General features: G+C 38.7%; 1 protein-coding gene across 2 annotated transcripts; it reads left to right on the top strand.

The window, feature by feature from the left end:
• Positions 1–1366: 1366 nt before the first annotated feature.
• On the top strand, positions 1367–15467 carry ammecr1 (AMMECR nuclear protein 1). Of its 2 annotated transcripts, XM_029447757.1 has the most exons (6): positions 1370–2911; positions 8059–8169; positions 9492–9606; positions 9929–10019; positions 10134–10230; positions 11048–15467. In XM_029447757.1, the coding sequence occupies exons 1-6, from the start codon at positions 2436–2438 to the stop codon at positions 11160–11162; spliced, it is 1005 nt and encodes a 334-aa protein (XP_029303617.1). In that variant the 5' UTR covers positions 1370–2435; the 3' UTR covers positions 11163–15467. The 2 variants fall into 2 exon arrangements, with proteins under 2 accessions (XP_029303618.1, XP_029303617.1); XM_029447758.1 differs by lacking the exon at positions 8059–8169 and having other exon boundaries at positions 1367–2911.
• The last annotated feature ends 1678 nt before the right edge of the window (positions 15468–17145 follow it).

Here is a 17145-nt window from a genome sequence, read left to right as displayed (position 1 = left end):
GCTGTACATTTTAAAACGGACTATGCTGAGTCAGTCATGAAGCACTTTGTAGAAGGGGTGTCTTAATGCTCTGGCCCAGATGATAAAACTCAAGCACATAACCCTTGAGATAAGTTTATTAAAGCACAGGCACTGCAATATTACAGATGTTTACATAGTTTTAATTGTGACTGCCGTTCTGAGAATCAACACCACACATAAAGGAAAACGAACTAACGGTATTACAGACTGCTCTAAACATGAGCATAATCATCCTGTTCTCTGCTGTCAGTGAGTGACATGGAGCGCCATCCGCTAAGATCATTTATTATGAGAGGTTGGTAGTGGGATGACTGTTTGGACACTTAACTGTTTTAGCCTATTTTTTTTTTCTTATCCAAAGTGTACAGCTTTGTCTAAGTTTTATTAATCAATTGTTGCCCATAAACCTTGTAGAAGGATGAGTTATGATCACATATAACTCTTGTGAGTCCTGACAAATGTCCCATTAATTCAAATGAAAAGCCAGGTATAGAAAAAGGTTTCAAAGTCATGTGTGCCTTGAATGTGAATTACAGGAGGAAATTGTTTAAGTATTCAGCCTACTGCTTCAAACTTTGTTAAATCTAAGTAAGTATTTAGCTAATTCCACACAATTATTCATGAATGCATAGGAGGGGAGGAAAACAAACCCCACAATGGATTTTAAAATGTCAATGTGTAGATGTTTTACCCATTATCTTGTATCAGGGCACGGTCATCATCAGCTGACCATGTGTATTAAGCACTGACATTTAGAGAGCTGCTCTCTTTACTGATACATTTATTTTTGACTATGAAGGGGTGCAGGAGGGTGGAGCAGGATAATGATTCAGGGGGTTTCAGAACACATTTGTGATAGGATTATAGTAGCCTATTTATATTAAATGTTTTATATATATAAATTAATATATATATATATTTACTGTTAATTTACTGTTTCGGGTTGCCAGATAAATTGTAGTCATTTGGCTCAGAATTTCTACCAGCAGCCCTGAAAAAGTATATGTACAATATGTCATGCAAGCCATTTGGAATAAAACCAACATGACAAATTACTTGAACAGTAACTATTTAATAAGAAAGTCTGTGTAACCTTCATCTTAACACATAGAGACACACACAAAGGATAACACTCATCAGTGAAATACAAAGACACTGGCAAAATAATTCATTTTAAGCAGAAAGACCGCTCTGCCTCTGTGACTTTTATAGCTTAGGGATACAGATACTGTTTGATACACGCACATCCGCACGCACGCATGCGGATGTCGGGAGCGCGCATGCTTCCACGGCAGCGTATTTTTCTTCTGAATTGCAAATGTGATGCCCCTTCTAGAAGCTACGCAGAATGTGTAGCAACTGGGCGCAACGCATTCTCTGAATCCGCTTCGGCGTGCCGACGACACCGATGCTTGTGCCCACAGACTGATCACAGGGCTTTACCCGGACAGCACTGAATGGTAGCAGCTGAGAAACGGGTGCGGAGCGAGGGTTGCCAAATCCGGAGGATTTCTCACGGCTCTCGGACTAGAATGCTCTTCTATGTGTATCCCCATAAACGGATGACAACCTACAAACAATCCTATACTGAAAACTGTCAGTTCTGCATTTGACGTGGGGCTGTTATTGAGATTTTTTAAAACCAGGTCCAAGAATAGGCATCATGCAGGTGCAAACTGTGGGCTAACGTTACTGAAATGACTTGCTCGGCGCTGACGCGTTTCACTGTACCATGCCAACCCCGCATTGTCAGATGCCATTTTACTCTGCGTTATCCCAGCGTCTGGAATTCCAACATACTGGGCCTGTTGTGTAATTAGAAGTTCGTGAGGCAGTGGCAAACAAGCTGGTGCAATGAGAAGCTACGCTGGCCCAGGCATTGTGCGCAATTTGTGCTAAAGCTTATGGGTCCTGCGTACTCAAGCTCCTGGCTTCCACTTGGAGAGGTGTGCTGCTGGGCTACAGCGCACTGGCTGTCAGCTTCACATCTGGACCGCCTGGCTACTGGCTACTGTCAACTGCGGCCTGTTCGGACGGTGCACTCCCTGAACTTGTATGTTTAAGGGGAACTGACTGACATCGCCTCGGGTGGTGTCGTGTTAGGGAGAAGGGGATAATATTTGAGTGGGACTTGACGTTATCGGTGATCCACTGGAACACCGTCGTCCAAAGCTGGACTGGCTGACTACTCAAGGAAAAAACGCTTATCCAGCTATGGATTTTGCGTAGCGAAGTCACGCATTTTTGAAGGTAACGCTAGGGTGACATTGCAGTCTTCTCACCACATCGGTTATTTTGTCGTCCGACAAAAAAATACAAGAGGGAAAGTGGAGTATTGTCCGTCATACGTATCAACCCAGTGGGATTTCTACGTCTGGTCGGCGTTCCCCCCCACCCTTCCCGCGGTGACGGTTATGGGTCGGAAGCGGTGTGTCGGTGCAGATTGTTCCAAGATGGCGGCCGGGTGCTGCGGGGTGAAGAAGCAGAAACTGTCGGGATCGCCCGGGTCGGGGGGTCCTGGCGGGGTGGGGGCGGGAAGCGGGGTGGCAGGAACCGGACATTGTGGATCAGAGTTGGGGATTGGCTCCTCCGCGACCGTTGCAGCAGCGGCGAACGTGAGCAGAGCCAACGGCCTGGGGGGACCCGGGGGTAACGTTAGCGGCAGCAGTAGTAGTAGTGGTAGCAGCGGCACAAACGCTCTGTCCCCAGCCCCGGCCGGTTACACTTCATCCGGCCTCTCCCCGAATCTAAGCTCGGGACCTGGCTCGGGCAGTGGAGGCAGAAAAATGGTCGTCTCAGCGGAGATGTGCTGCTTCTGTTTTGACGTGCTTTATTGCCATCTGTACGGATACCAACCTCCGAGAACACCCAGGTTTACAAATGATCCCTAGTGAGTATTTTTGTCTTTTGTTGTTTTGCAGCATGTCAAAGCTCATTGATATATTCTCTCAACAAATGTCTTTTGCGGCACACTTGATGGGGTTGCCTCTGGATTCTGCTTCAGTGTTAAGGGCACAAACTGTCACATCGAAACAACATTTGACTTATAATGAATTTAACGTGAAAGGCTCGCGATCATAGCTTAAGTTGGAATTTTGGGCCTTGTCGAATAGTCTGTCGGCACTGGCCCGTAGCTGCACTAACCTAGCATTAATGTTACAATGAATGAATTGATATGATGTTATCATGCTATGCTACCTATCACTGAGTGATGTACTCCGATGCACCGTCGCTAATCAGCGATAAATACATTTTTGCGATACTGTTTATCCAACTCGAATAACATTGGCTAACGTTAAGCCTGTTTGCTACAAGCCAATATTAGCTAACACTAAACGCTAAAAGAAAGGGTGGAACGAGTAAGATAACATCGCTTAGTTGTCATTTTAACAGTAGCAGCATTTGTAATTACGATAGAGCATTTATGCCGCTAAATCGAAAACCATCAAAAGCTAACGTAAGTATTATTAATATTTTATGTTGCCCTCAATGAACTCTGTATTGCCACATACTATGCTAAGCTTTGTTAGCTACAAGCTACATTAGCTTAGCAACAGAGCAAAATGAGCTTGTGGTAACTATGTTAATGGTAAATGTCTCTCTGGTGTCACAGGATGATAACCGGTCACATAACTCTCTTGTTTTACAGTCGGTTTTGTTCGGTAAGTGTACGTTACTGTCAAATGTTAAGACACTGACGTTAACCGAGTTTAGCACCAACCAACAAAGACAAGGTGGTTCTTGCTTTAGTAATAAGCAGCCCTAAGCATTCCTTATGGCCAATTGAACTAAAACACAGTATTGACAGTTCAAAATGTATATAACAAGCAAACAAACACATTGATAAATCAATTGAGGCATTCATTTAACACCATATATTTTGTGTTATGACCCAATTAACCATTCGATTAATACATGTATGTTTCCTGCCAGTGACCGCTCTCCTGCGCCCTCCACTGAAACATTTTGACCCTCCTTAGACATGCGTTGTGATGTGATAGCATTTGACTACGCTGTGGTTTTACTTGCATTTTGAGGCTCTGAGGTGATTGTCTACAATTGAAAACTAGAGTTCGCTATTCTGGTGTATTGGCCTGAAATGGTCCACGTCTAAAGGTATCAACATAGTCAAAGACATTTCTGTATTGTGTTTTTAAAAGTGTCTTTCTACCGTTTTATCACAACTTAAATTGAAAAGCACTCTTTCACTGCACCTGCAGACTCTAAAAAAACAATGTTTCATACAGTTCAAATTCATATGATGGGTTTGAATTTACACACTGTATATGTAGACAATACATTCCCCTTCTCTTCTTACTCGGCACATTCACATCAAAGTGATTTTTTTGCATTTATGGTTGAGACTGTATTGAATGATGAGTCTGTTGAAATGTTGCTTCTGGCATGTTGACCTTTTGAAAGAAGATCCAACACTCTGGACACTTTAATTATATAAATGTATCCTCAAAAGCTATCACACTAACAGCTCTATCTAGAGGATATCTCAAATTCACCTCATTAAATTCCAGGCAGAAATGCTTCTCACATTTTAAATATGAGAACTTTTCAAAACTGAAAGTGGTGTGCCAAATACTAAACAATGAAGAGACATGTCCCAAACAGAGTAGATACAGCTCACTGTACCGTGCCTTTGATGATAGCTACACTAACCAAATGTATGTGTCAGATAATCGACCATACACGGCTGCCTCCTTTAAATGAATGCACAGATCCACACTCGAGTATGTGAGCCACCACAGAATATTTCACCTGTCTTTTCTAAGCGTGTTCTCCCAGTGTCGGAGTGTTAATTTAAAAATCCTTTTCGGGACCCTTACTTCAAGTCCCTGTCCCAATGTCCACACTACACCTTAAACATTAACTAATGTCACCTGTGCCATCAAGATGAACTGACTCATTGCCAGAGGGTGTCAGGACTTAAAACAGCCAATCATGATTAGGAATGTAGTATGATGATGCCCACCAATGTGAAAACTCCCACCGTTTTGAAAAGCTCATAATTGTGGTCTGTGGTGTCCTCAAGATGTCCTTCACTTGGGCGATTGTCAAATTGAGTTATTGAAATGCTCAGAACAAATTCAACATTTGACATTGACTCGGTGCTCTGCAAAGTTAGCGAAACAATTCAGGGCCTCAGATCGTGAACATTTTGTGATATTTTTTTCAAGACACAGTGGTACTAAAATTTTGAAATAAGAACCCATACTTTCAAATGTCCCCTATATTTTAAGTCATAATGGTAAACTCATCACAGTTGTGAATTACCTTGATACGGTGTGTTTATGCTATCTAGACCAGCTGTCTAGCGTACATGTTGTTCTCCTCCAAATGCTGAGAGCTGTGACTCGAGATATATATATATATATATATATATATTATATATATATATATATATATATATATATATATATATATATATATATATATATATATATATATATATATATATATATATATATATATGCGCAAAAGTAGATGCTCCAAGGACTGCCAACACAGCATACATTTTAAAGCATTTTGCTTCATTTTGACTGCAGAAGACCAATGGACCACGCTAGCCAGCGAGCGCTGCTGCAGGTACATTAGCATAATTAGTCAGCTAAGTTAGCTAGCTTACTTTAATGGTTGTATACCTTAATAAGGCTGCTGTAGTTAATTGTTGGTGTAGTAATAATTGAAATCTGTGTAATGTTATATTTGTTAACATGCATATGTATATTGTAAGCTACTTTTGTAGCTATACTAAGCTAAAATAACAACATTACCATTTGAAAGGATTGACTAGCTAGCAAACATGCTATCTTGTTAATACATGTTATCTTATCCATTGTGCTACCAAATGGTAAACACTAGCAATCTTTTCAACTTTTGTCCCTGTCGATCCTTCATTTGAGGACAACACCAGAAGACGCCAGCCTTTCCTCACTGGCAGAGAAGGGGCAAATGATCCAGGAAAGGTATAAAGAAGCCACAGGACAGTTACCATGCAAAGGTTTTCTGAGGAACTGCTAAGTGAAACGTCTGTAAGACATCAAAGTCTACAGCGGTGACCATTAAACACCACTTTGCTTTTCACTATTTTGCACCTATGGGCTGTAGCTGTAATTTTCTGTTCCTTTGTAGTTTACAATTTTTGTTTTAAATTACAGATACTGGTACCTTTTTTAGTGAATCAGAACTCGAAATTTTTGTTTTAATTTTGTAAAACAGTTGTTTCACATGTGAAGAAGCTAAAAATAAAATTAAGATTTGTTCAAAGAGAAAATGTCTCATGTATGTTTCTTTTTGTAAAATTTGACTTTTTTTAAAAGCCGTTTTTTAACAGTATAGGACTTCTAGTTCAAGACTGTGGATTTAACAAAAAGAACATTGTGTACAAGCCAGTGTCGAAGTTGAAATACCAGTTTTGGTTCTGGTATTTAAAATTTCTTCACTGGGGAAACACTAAGCTTTTTTGCAAGGAAATTATTTTTCCTTTTTTCTCTTTACACAGTTAAATTTTCATTTTAAGTGAGAGAGAAAGAAAAAAATCACCAATATGCTGTATCGGTAGTCCCAACTACAGAACATGAAGAGGCTCCACACTGGTCCATGTAAAGTTAGTGTCTTAGCTTTTAAAAAGACAAACACTAGTTCCCAAGAAATGAATCATTGTCTGTTGACAAATACCGATAATTAATCGGCGACGCAAGTAAAATTGCTAAAGTGTGAAAGTGTCATGCCGAATTGAGATTTAATGGGTGCTAATAAAAATTGGACTGGTGCTCATATTAAGGGGAGACATTTTGGACAAATAGTGTGGAGCCCTGCAGTGGTTTGTGATTTGGCATCTGAGAACCTTCATTGGGCAAGTGACAATAAATCAGTGAGTCACATTAACTCACAGTGAAGATCAAAATGAGGTCTGCCATTTACTGTTGCGCAACCCGGGCAGAAGCCGACAGTGTCACAGTGGATCTGTAGCATCTCGACAACGCAAAAGCAATGTGGTTTTGCAGAAGGAAATACTCTACCGTAAAAAGATACTTTTTTTTTTTACAGTGAAGCTTGATTTGAAGCAGGAGGACTCGAAGAACTTGCTAACACACAGACCGAGAGAGACTACTTCCATTTTAGTGAAATACTTAGAGCATTGTGCTCTGTTATGCACAATTTTGGTTCTGATCCACTGTGATGCCTACCAACCATATTGCAACTAGGGCTGTCCTCGGCTAAAGACATTCTTAGTCAACAAACACTCACATGATTATGTTGACTAATTGATACATTTATTTAATCTACAGATCTGTTAAATTGAGTTTCTCCACAAAGATAAATGTCAATCATCACTTTAAATCGTGTCTTTACCAGAGATATACTCATCGTTTCTTAGAAATAAGTAATTCAGCATGAAAAAAACAACAAAAGACATCTTAATCGACTAAATCCAGATCGACTGATTAGTGGTCTAATGGACTGAGAGGGGTCCGCCCTAGTTGGAATGTTTATTGTTTTCCAAAGTGCTTAATTCAATCAACATTACTTAGGAAAACGCAAATGAGATACTTATCATCATTTTCTCTGCTGAAGCACTGTTGGGTATTTATGAAGTGGACAAGGGATACATTTATATATCTGATCATATAAGCTATTCTTAATGTGATGCATTCCACTTGGTTTATTTACATGTATGTTAAAGCTTTCTGAAGCAGTTGCAACATAAGATCCCTGTAACTTCATGAAGGGTAGAAAGCTTTTGTTTAAAAAATAATTTGTTACTAAGTCATGTGTGGAGAGAGAGAGAGAGAGCCCAATGCTTTGAACAAAGGCCTGCAGTCTTTGATGAAAGCTGATCCATCATGGTGTAGAAGAAAATTGTCCAATTTTACCCAATGTGAATTACGGCTGTGGCATACTACATCAGAATGAACTGATATGTGCTGTTAACTAACTTTTGTACTTACAGAATTGTACATCCAACGTGCACGTTATTTAAGTTAAACCACTTTAACATGATCCCTTGTTCTTCTTTTTCAGCCCGCTGTTTGTCACATGGAAAATAGGCAGAGACAAGCGGTTGAGGGGTTGTATAGGTACATTTTCTGCCATGAATCTGCACTCAGGACTCAGGGAGTACACCCTTACCAGGTAAGAGAAAGGCAAAGTTATTTTTATATTCCAAAGCTGTAGATCAAAAATAAACAACAAACATATCGGAATCAAGACCCCTAACATGGGCAACAATGTACCAGCAGTAGTTATCACCCTCAGAACTGAAGGTTTCCCTGTACATGAGTGCAACAAATTATATTTTCTGTTTCTTATAGTATTTTTTTGTTCTGTTTCATTCATGTAGCTTGCTGTAACGATGTGTGGAGCGCGTGTCTCCTTTGATCCCAAGTCCTGGGGCTTCAAAAAAAAATTCAAAAAAGTTATTAAAGTCCATAAGTAGGTTTATATATATAAAAAATAAAAATGTATTTAGACAAATGGATACTGTTTACTGTATATGTGTACGTATTTTTTCTTTAACAGTCAGACCACACTTGCAGTGTGCTACAAACACAATCTGTTAACACTGGCGTTGATGTAGAAATATGCTAAATTAATTAATTTCATTAACATTTATATTTATTGATATAAATCTATTTATTCTTGATGACCTGGCACTCGTAAGATCAAAAGGACAGGCAGTGACAACAATAAAAAATGTTCTGATATCTTCACTATAACTGTAATGTATGGACTGTTGTAAAACTGTTTTAATTCAAGAATGTTGCGATAAAGTTTTTATAATAAAGAGTCCTTGTGTAGGTTTATTGGGAAGTCCAGACGCAGGGAAAGGGGTTAAACCCACATGGGTTGATCATCCGACCAGTGGGTTAAACGCTGGTTAAGCGCTACTTGGCTTTGGTGTGTTTTTGATAAGTGTTTAAATTGGAAATCCAAACTCAATATTTATGTTACTGATATTCAAATATCCTGTAATCCATTACACTACGCGTCTAATAAATGAGAGACAGCACAAGAGTGGGTCTTTCAGTGTAAATGGGGCCCTTTTTTAAAAATACATACCTGCCGTGAAATTACTTCATTAGCGTTTTTTGCCCTTATCAGACATCTCTATCCAAAACATGTAAACACGCACAGCTCCATACTGGTTCTGTGTACAGATTACGTTACAAAGAGCGCGGAGCTGCTGTAAACAGCCATGATCAGAGTCCATGCTGCGGCCCCGCTGGTCTCTGTATGGCAATAGGTCATCTACAACAGAGAAAGGGCATTGCTGATCCTTCAATACATGTTAGAAATGTACCCTCCATTTAATAATAATAAAAAAAAAAATGATGGGAGTGCAATGCATTCTCAAATTCTACACAATAATCAAACTATCGGGCTGCTTGACTGTGATGGCACTTTTCTGAATCACCTCCTGTAATGGTATCTTCTTTGTGCTTTTATGTCCGCAGTGCCCTTAAAGACAGCCGCTTCCCCCCTATGACAAGGGATGAGCTGCCTCGCCTCTTCTGCTCAGTGTCTCTTCTCACCAACTTTGAAGACGTCGGTGATTACCTTGACTGGGAGGTAAGAGACATGGTTTGTTAAAACATTTGCAGTGAGAAGTGTGTTGAGGCATTAATTCACATTCTTTCTGCTATTAATATCCTGCAGCTCCTCCACATTTTTTTTAAATTGTTAAAACAAAAAAATCCAATGAGTCTAAAGCTAAGTTTAATTCTAATCCTGCTGTAACCTGTTCAAACAAGTGCAAAAACAATGCATTTGGTGGCAAAATGTAACATTCTACATATTGGATTACAGCTTGTGACTTTGACTTTGTTGGATAGAGCGATGTTATGGGGTTAAAAATGTATTGTGTCCTTGTCATGCATGTCTTGAATTCTAGGTGGGTGTTCACGGTATTAGGATAGAGTTTTTCAATGAAAAAGGTTCAAAGCGCACCGCCACCTACCTACCAGAGGTTGCAAAGGAGCAAGGTGAGATCTATTTGTGCCCCTAACAATCCTAGCCTCATCTGCTTTTTAGAAAGATAATGTAGATGTGGATTTTCAGAAATGTCTAAAGAGATTTTAACTCTTATATTCATCAAGGTTGGGACCACATTCAAACCATAGATTCCTTACTACGAAAGGGAGGTTACAAAGCTCCCATCACAAATGACTTCAGGAAGACCATTAAGTTAACCAGGTAAGATAACAATCTTAATATGTTGCCTGATGGTACCAAAGTCACTGATTAATGCACATAAGTATGTATTGAAGAGGTTTGACAACCAAGCAGAATTAGTAGAACTGAAATAAGCGAACATGAATTTTAAAAGCACAAGTGTATGTATGTATCTGCCACTCAAGTCGCTTAAGGGGGAACTCCACAGGTTTTACACATCAAAGTCTATTTACAGGTCTTGGGGAGTGCGACTGTGTATGTGAAACAAGCTGTACAAAGCCTTTTGTAGCTCCAGAGGGAGCTGTGAAATCTGATGAATTGCCTCTATAAACTCAGAAGAAGTGAACATGAGGAGGACAGATGATGACATAATCTTTTGCCCCATGGTCACCAAAGTAAACACTAGACCCATTTTTTACAAGCCACATATCTTCTGAAATGGCAAATCAGGAGGAAAAGAAACCTTGTTCTTGTCTTTAGTTAACGTTGAACAACTAATGAAATGCAGCCAATGAACGGCTGGCTGTCAAGATGCATTGTGGGTAATGTAAGAGCCAAGTTTTGACGAGGAAGAAGAATGCATGGACTTGAAAAGACGATATCTCTGGTTGTGCTGCAGCCTACATTTTTATACTTGTAAGGCCGACGATGTGCAAGGATACATCTGTGGAGTTCTCTTTTAAGAAAAAATTGCATAGAAATATTTTTTGTTCTGACAGTTCCTAAATCCAGCGTTGGCTGTTACACGGGGTCACAATAGGTGCCGTGTTTCGGTGCAGACTGGCTGTTCAAAGCTTCTTTAGCCAGCCTTTCCCAACACGTCTCGTCTCATCCCTAGGTACCGTAGCGAGAAGTTGACAATGGGTTATGCAGAGTACATCGCCCACCGCCAGCACCATCACTACCAGAATGGCATTGGGCACCCTCTACCACCCTACAACCATTATTCCTGACAGCGAGCCGCATGACCAATCATTGGACCTCTCCGCGGACCTTTTCCCAGGAGAGCCCGCCCCCTCCTGGTCTAGCTATTTCTACTACTGTACCATTTTATGATGATAGTTTCCGTTGCCATGCTGGCCGTCTCCCAGACGTTGACATGGCAACGGGGTGGCAACGAAGCATCATTTGATTACGGCAAGAAATCCACATCTCTTTCTTTGCCTTTTTGGTTAAGTTTTTGCAGCATATGTATACCAATATCTATAATCCCCCTATTCATTAATAGTTTTGAAAATGAAACCAATATTCGATTTTATTAAGCAAACCTAATCAAGTGTTTGAGTCTGTGGATGGAAGGAAGTCTCTTACGGTGGATTAGTGTTGCGTGTATATTGTTTAGTCTTTGCTACAACTTTTACATTATCTAAGAATGATTTTTATTTTATTTTTGCTTCATCTTACTATCCAGGCCATGTAGCAAGGCAACTGCAGTTCTCAGAGGCTGTGTCGTCTCTTCTGATTCCTCTCAACAAAAAAAACCCAACAGATTGACTGTTGAGCCTTGTAAACTCTTGTAGTGTTGTAGTTGGAACTATATATCGGGATCTGTATACTCCAAAGTATAGATGGTAGGATGTGATGCCCTTTGCTGGTAGTGTTTATTGTTTGAGCTCACAATTGTGTGTGTGTGTGTGTGTTTCTGTGTGTGGATATAGATATTGGTCTGCCACAAGATGAAAATCAGTAGAGTAAAAGTAGAGATTGGATTTTAACCTGAAGTTTACCGACAGAGACTTTGTTTTGGAAAGTATTTGTAATGTTTTGTGGTGGAACTTGTACACCTTAAACCGAGTTTGTTCGGCTAGAGCTTTCAGCCATGTTCCCTCTTTTCTTTTCTGTTTAACTTTTTGAGGTAATTGTGGAGGAAGCCATTTTGTCTGAGGATAATCACGTCTGTGCAGGGGATTTATTAAATATCTATGTAAAATTGGCAAGTGGGTCGGATTTCCCCGCATTGGAGGGTGGGAGCAGGCGTAACTACAGGTCCCTAGAAGGAAAATGAAAAAAAGACTGCATGAACAATGCTTTCATTTACATTTACTCTCTGCTGGTTTCTGAGTTTACTGGCAGGGAGTCACTTGACAGGGACATGCTATAACTGCTTGAAGCCATATTCTCTTTTTACTCCACACTTTGTAAGAGTAATCTGTTTGGCTCCAAGTGTTTGCATACCACTGAACTGGTAACCTCTAATATGTTGGGTCTTCAGCCTGAATGCAAACTTACACCAGCCAGCCTCAGGCAAAGGCTGCGTCACTGAATACTAGTCAAACCGGGCGGTTTAAGTCATTTGTCGGACGTCTTGTATATTGCCCGTGTTGTTGTGGAAACGTTGTCTTGCCTCTTCAGATTATAGCTAACCATTCTGTCACTCGTTCACAAAGTATGATGTATTAAAATTGTCATTTTGAATGCAGACGCACAAAGGAAGTGATCTTATTGACGTGTCTGTCATTTAGAAATGCATGTCATTGTGCTCTTTAGAAGCAGCCGCAGTAATGCAGCTAGTCGATGCAGTTGTTGAAACCGCACTACCACCGTTCTCCTCTAACACTCTGCTGTTCAGCGAGATCCCGTTGATCTGCGTGTCCACGGCACAGGAAATGTTTAGGTTAGTTTTGTCAGCTGTTTGGCAGTAGGTTAGAGCAAACACAGTTGAATTAGTTTCGAGCAGAATCTCTTCGCCGGGCGGTTTGCAGTTAAAGTCTACAAATAAAAAAAAAAGCCAGGGCTTTGTAAGGACTTAATAAGCCATTTGTCATCCAAATATCACTCGTTGTGAGTCACATCCACACACGCTAGGCTAGTTGGCTTTACTTTTCCAGAATGTTTTGAGGATCATGTGAGCCGCTTGCTTTGGGTTCAGTGTTTAGTTTTACCAACTGGAATTTTTGAGAGGTTCTTGTTACTTGACATGTTTCTATGTAACAGCCTTTACTAACTGACAGGTTATTTTTTCTTTATGCAAAAATGTCAAGGGCTTTTGGCACTCCATCCACAGTAACCCGAAATGACCCAGATTTAAGTTGTGTTGCCTTAAATGAATGATTTAATAAACGATGGGCCGGTGGATGATGCTCTGACTGTTCCTCTGTCCCGTGGTTTCCCAGCTCCCATCTTCACACCACACTGTAGGAAAGCGCATTTCTTCACTTGAATGCTAATACCTTCTTAGACATATGGGGGCTCCTGTATGCCTGCAGTCTCCTGTTTGCTCACTCAGCAGCTGGTCCTCAATTCTTTCATTTTCTTTTGAAAGTCCCACAAAAACACATTTTCTTAAAATACTGTCGGGGCTCTTTGGTGTCGTTACACTAAATGTTTAAAAACCATGGGAACACAGTCTCCCTTTTAAATGTATGCTTTCATAATGAATACACTACATGAAAAAGTGGAGCAGTCAAGGCATTCGTCTGTCTAGCCCATTTAGTACAGCACAACCTGAATTCTTCTGCTGCAAAACCAAATTGACCATGCTCTTTTACATAAATGTCTTTGTGTACACATGCAATGTATTTTGTTGCATGTATGTATGAGTATGAGACCTATGGTTTTATCCATGATATGCTTGATCTATGGCTTAGACACTCTTATTAACCATTAAGAGATTTAAAAGACAAATATGGTGCTATCGGACCTCATATTGGGGTGGTCACATGCTCGTGACTGGTCATGCGGACTCATCGATCATATCATACTTAAAGATGCTGCATGTAGGATTTTCTCTTTAGTGCGTTGCTGTGAAATGAGTCGTGACGACATATTTTTAACACCGAAGGATGCGACCAATCTGTGCTTTCATTAGGGATCAATTCCCTATGGGAAAAACAGGCTGATATTCTTACCCATATAATGAAGAAGGAAAAGTCCCCGCAGAAAACTACGTCATAGGGGCTGTGGAATGTAATGTTAATGGTCGTTATTACAATTTTAACAGTGATGTTTTGAGAGAAAATCCTGCATGTGTTACCTTTACTATCCTTGATATATGCAGATCTGTTCAACAGGTGTTTTTGTTTCTCCTACCAGTGCAAGTCAACACCCCTGCAGGTTTGAAAGGACAAGAAGTCACACGTAGCCTATGTCCCCCCCCCCCCCCCCCCCCCCCCTTACACTGGCCCAACCTCATGGCCTGGTCTGTCAAGGTGTGATGCGGGTCGTTGGGTAGATAGCGGCTTTAGTAGTGACCGTTGCCTCCTGGAAGTTTTAGATGCTGCTTTTTCAGAGCACATCCTCCGTTTTACCTTTAGCCGCTGAATCGTTTGATTTGTCGACTTAAGGTCCGTAACCCTCTCAAACCATGTCGAGGGTAAGCATCTCCTATAATGGCACGCAGAGCTAATGTTTTACGTAGAACGCTCAGAAAAAAATAGTCCTGCTTCTGTACTGATTTAACATCGATACCTCATGGGACATTATGGAACGGCATTCGTAGTTCGTTGTAGCAGATTGTGTTTTGGTTCCATACTAGGGTTAGAGTTCAGCCTCAGCATTCCTTGCGCGGTCATTCTCATATTTCGTGGAATGCTCAAGCTCGTGTTACCTTCGTATGTTTGTGAACCAAAGACGCCAGTGGCCATGCCCAAATGCTGCTCTTCAGGCCTGGCTTCCTGTCCTTCCAAAAGTCACCCCTGCATTTGACAAAATGTTTTTCGTCTTTTTTCTTTTTTGTGTGTGTGCGATTTCTCAACTGTCTTGACTTATTAAGCAACCCAACTTTTCAATGAAACTTTCATTGAGTATCTCTGACGCCGTACGTGGCATCAAGGATGGTTAAGAATGGTTGCAAATTGTTGTTACTTGTTTTGTTTATTATTATTATTATTATTATTATTATTATTATTATTATTATTAGAAATAGTATTAGTATATTATTGCTATAATTTACAAAAATTTAAATCCCATGGTGTGCCTCCTAGCTTTATGGGTTTATAAATGTTTTTTCCCTAAAGACCAGCAGTTATACTTTGTATAAAAGATGGATTTTTCCTTATTTTTTATGCCATTAAAGATGAAAAAGCCTGTTTTCGTTACTCTGGACCCAGTAGCTGCACTGGTATACAATCGCACTGATAGATGAATAATAAAAAAAAAAAAAAAAAAAAAAGAATGAATCAATAATAATAATAATGACAAATGAAATAAGAACTACAATAAACTTGTGTTTGAAGCTTTTATTACAAAAAGAAAAAATTAAAAAGAAAATAAAGAAAATGACTGTTTTTGTACATCAAAATAAATTCTTTTCAAAAGAATATTTTGGATCTAGTTTCAAACTTATTTTAGTGGTTTTCTATGTTCTGAATTTATGAGACACTGACTTCTAAGACGTGTCACTGTACAAAATGACTTTTCTGTTGCAGTGGCCTGATGGGCTGGGAGGGTTGCCTGGTGTAACTCCTGATACCAATTTTTCTTTCTTTTCCTTTTGATTTTTGGATCTTTTGATTTTTTTTACAATGTTGATGGAATAATATGAACACGGGAATTTTAAAATCCATCCCTTGTAGAGCTAGACCCTTCCTCCTTTCATATTGAACTGCTGTTAGTGTGACAAGACTTGAAATGGGCATTTATTATGATAGTATGGCTCCAAAAGAAAAAACAGACAAAAAAACAAATGGAAAAGAAAAGAAAGTGTGGGGAGGGTTGAAAGAATATATTTATATATATTATATATATATATTTATATATATATTATATATATATATATATATATATATATTATATATATATATATATATATTATATACTATATATATTGTATATACTATCTATATATATCTATATCTTTTTATATATTATATCTTCTCTCTATCTATATAGTCTATCTATTTGTCTCTATCTCGTATCTTCTTTATCTCGTCTATCTCTCTCTATCTTCTCTCTTCTATCTCTCTCTGTATCTCTTTATATCTCTTCTCTCTCTCTGTCTCTACCCCTCTCTCCCTTCTTCTCACTCTATCCCTCATCCCCCTCTCTCCTCTCTCTACCCCTTCTCTATCTCTTCCCTCTATCTCTCTATCTCTCTCTCCATATCTCTACTCTATCTCTCTCTCTCTCTACTATCCCTCTATCTCCTATCCTCTCTCCCCTCTCTATCTCTCTCCCCCCTCTATCTCTCTCTCTCTCTCTCTCTCTCTCCCCTTCTCTCTCGTCTCTTCCTCTCTCTCTCTCTCTCTTTGTCTATCTTCTCTCTTATATAATATATATATATATATAATATATATATAACTATATATACTATATAATATATATATATATATAATATATATATATACAAATATATATACTATATAATATATACAAATATATATATATAATATATACAAATATATATACTATATATATATATATAATATATATATATACAATTATATATAGTATATTAATATATATATATATATATATTGTATATATTATATATATTTATATGTATATTATATTTATATATATATATAGATATAACATATTTTATATATATATAATATATAGATATATATAATATATATAGATATATATAATATATATATAGATATATATATAATATATATATAGATATATATATAGATGGGTTATCCGAGTATGTAAGCAATGGCTGTGAAGATAATGTAGTTTTAAACATTGTTATTACCTTTTAAAATCATTTATTCAATAAAAAATACAAAATCAACTGAAAAGAGAACACGTGTCATTCTATTTTCTTTCAACACACATCCAGGGATACAGTGTTCTTGTATTTTAGTGTTTGAAACAATAGTGAGCGTGTCACATTTAGATCCAAAGAACTTTGAAATGAGTATGTTGAATTGATTAGTGATGGACTATAGATTTACTTCTATACTATAGACACTTCCTTTTATTTATGCTCATAGTTCTGTGTCAACATTTTGAAGAAAACTCTTCTGCAATTGTTCCGGCCTTGTGTTTTCA

The sequence above is a fragment of the Cottoperca gobio genome, chromosome 14 (genome assembly GCF_900634415.1).
Source record: "Cottoperca gobio chromosome 14, fCotGob3.1, whole genome shotgun sequence".
Taxonomy (NCBI): Eukaryota; Metazoa; Chordata; class Actinopteri; order Perciformes; family Bovichtidae; genus Cottoperca; species Cottoperca gobio.
Note: the sequence above shows the minus strand (reverse complement) of the source record. Positions and strands in the feature narration are given on the sequence as shown.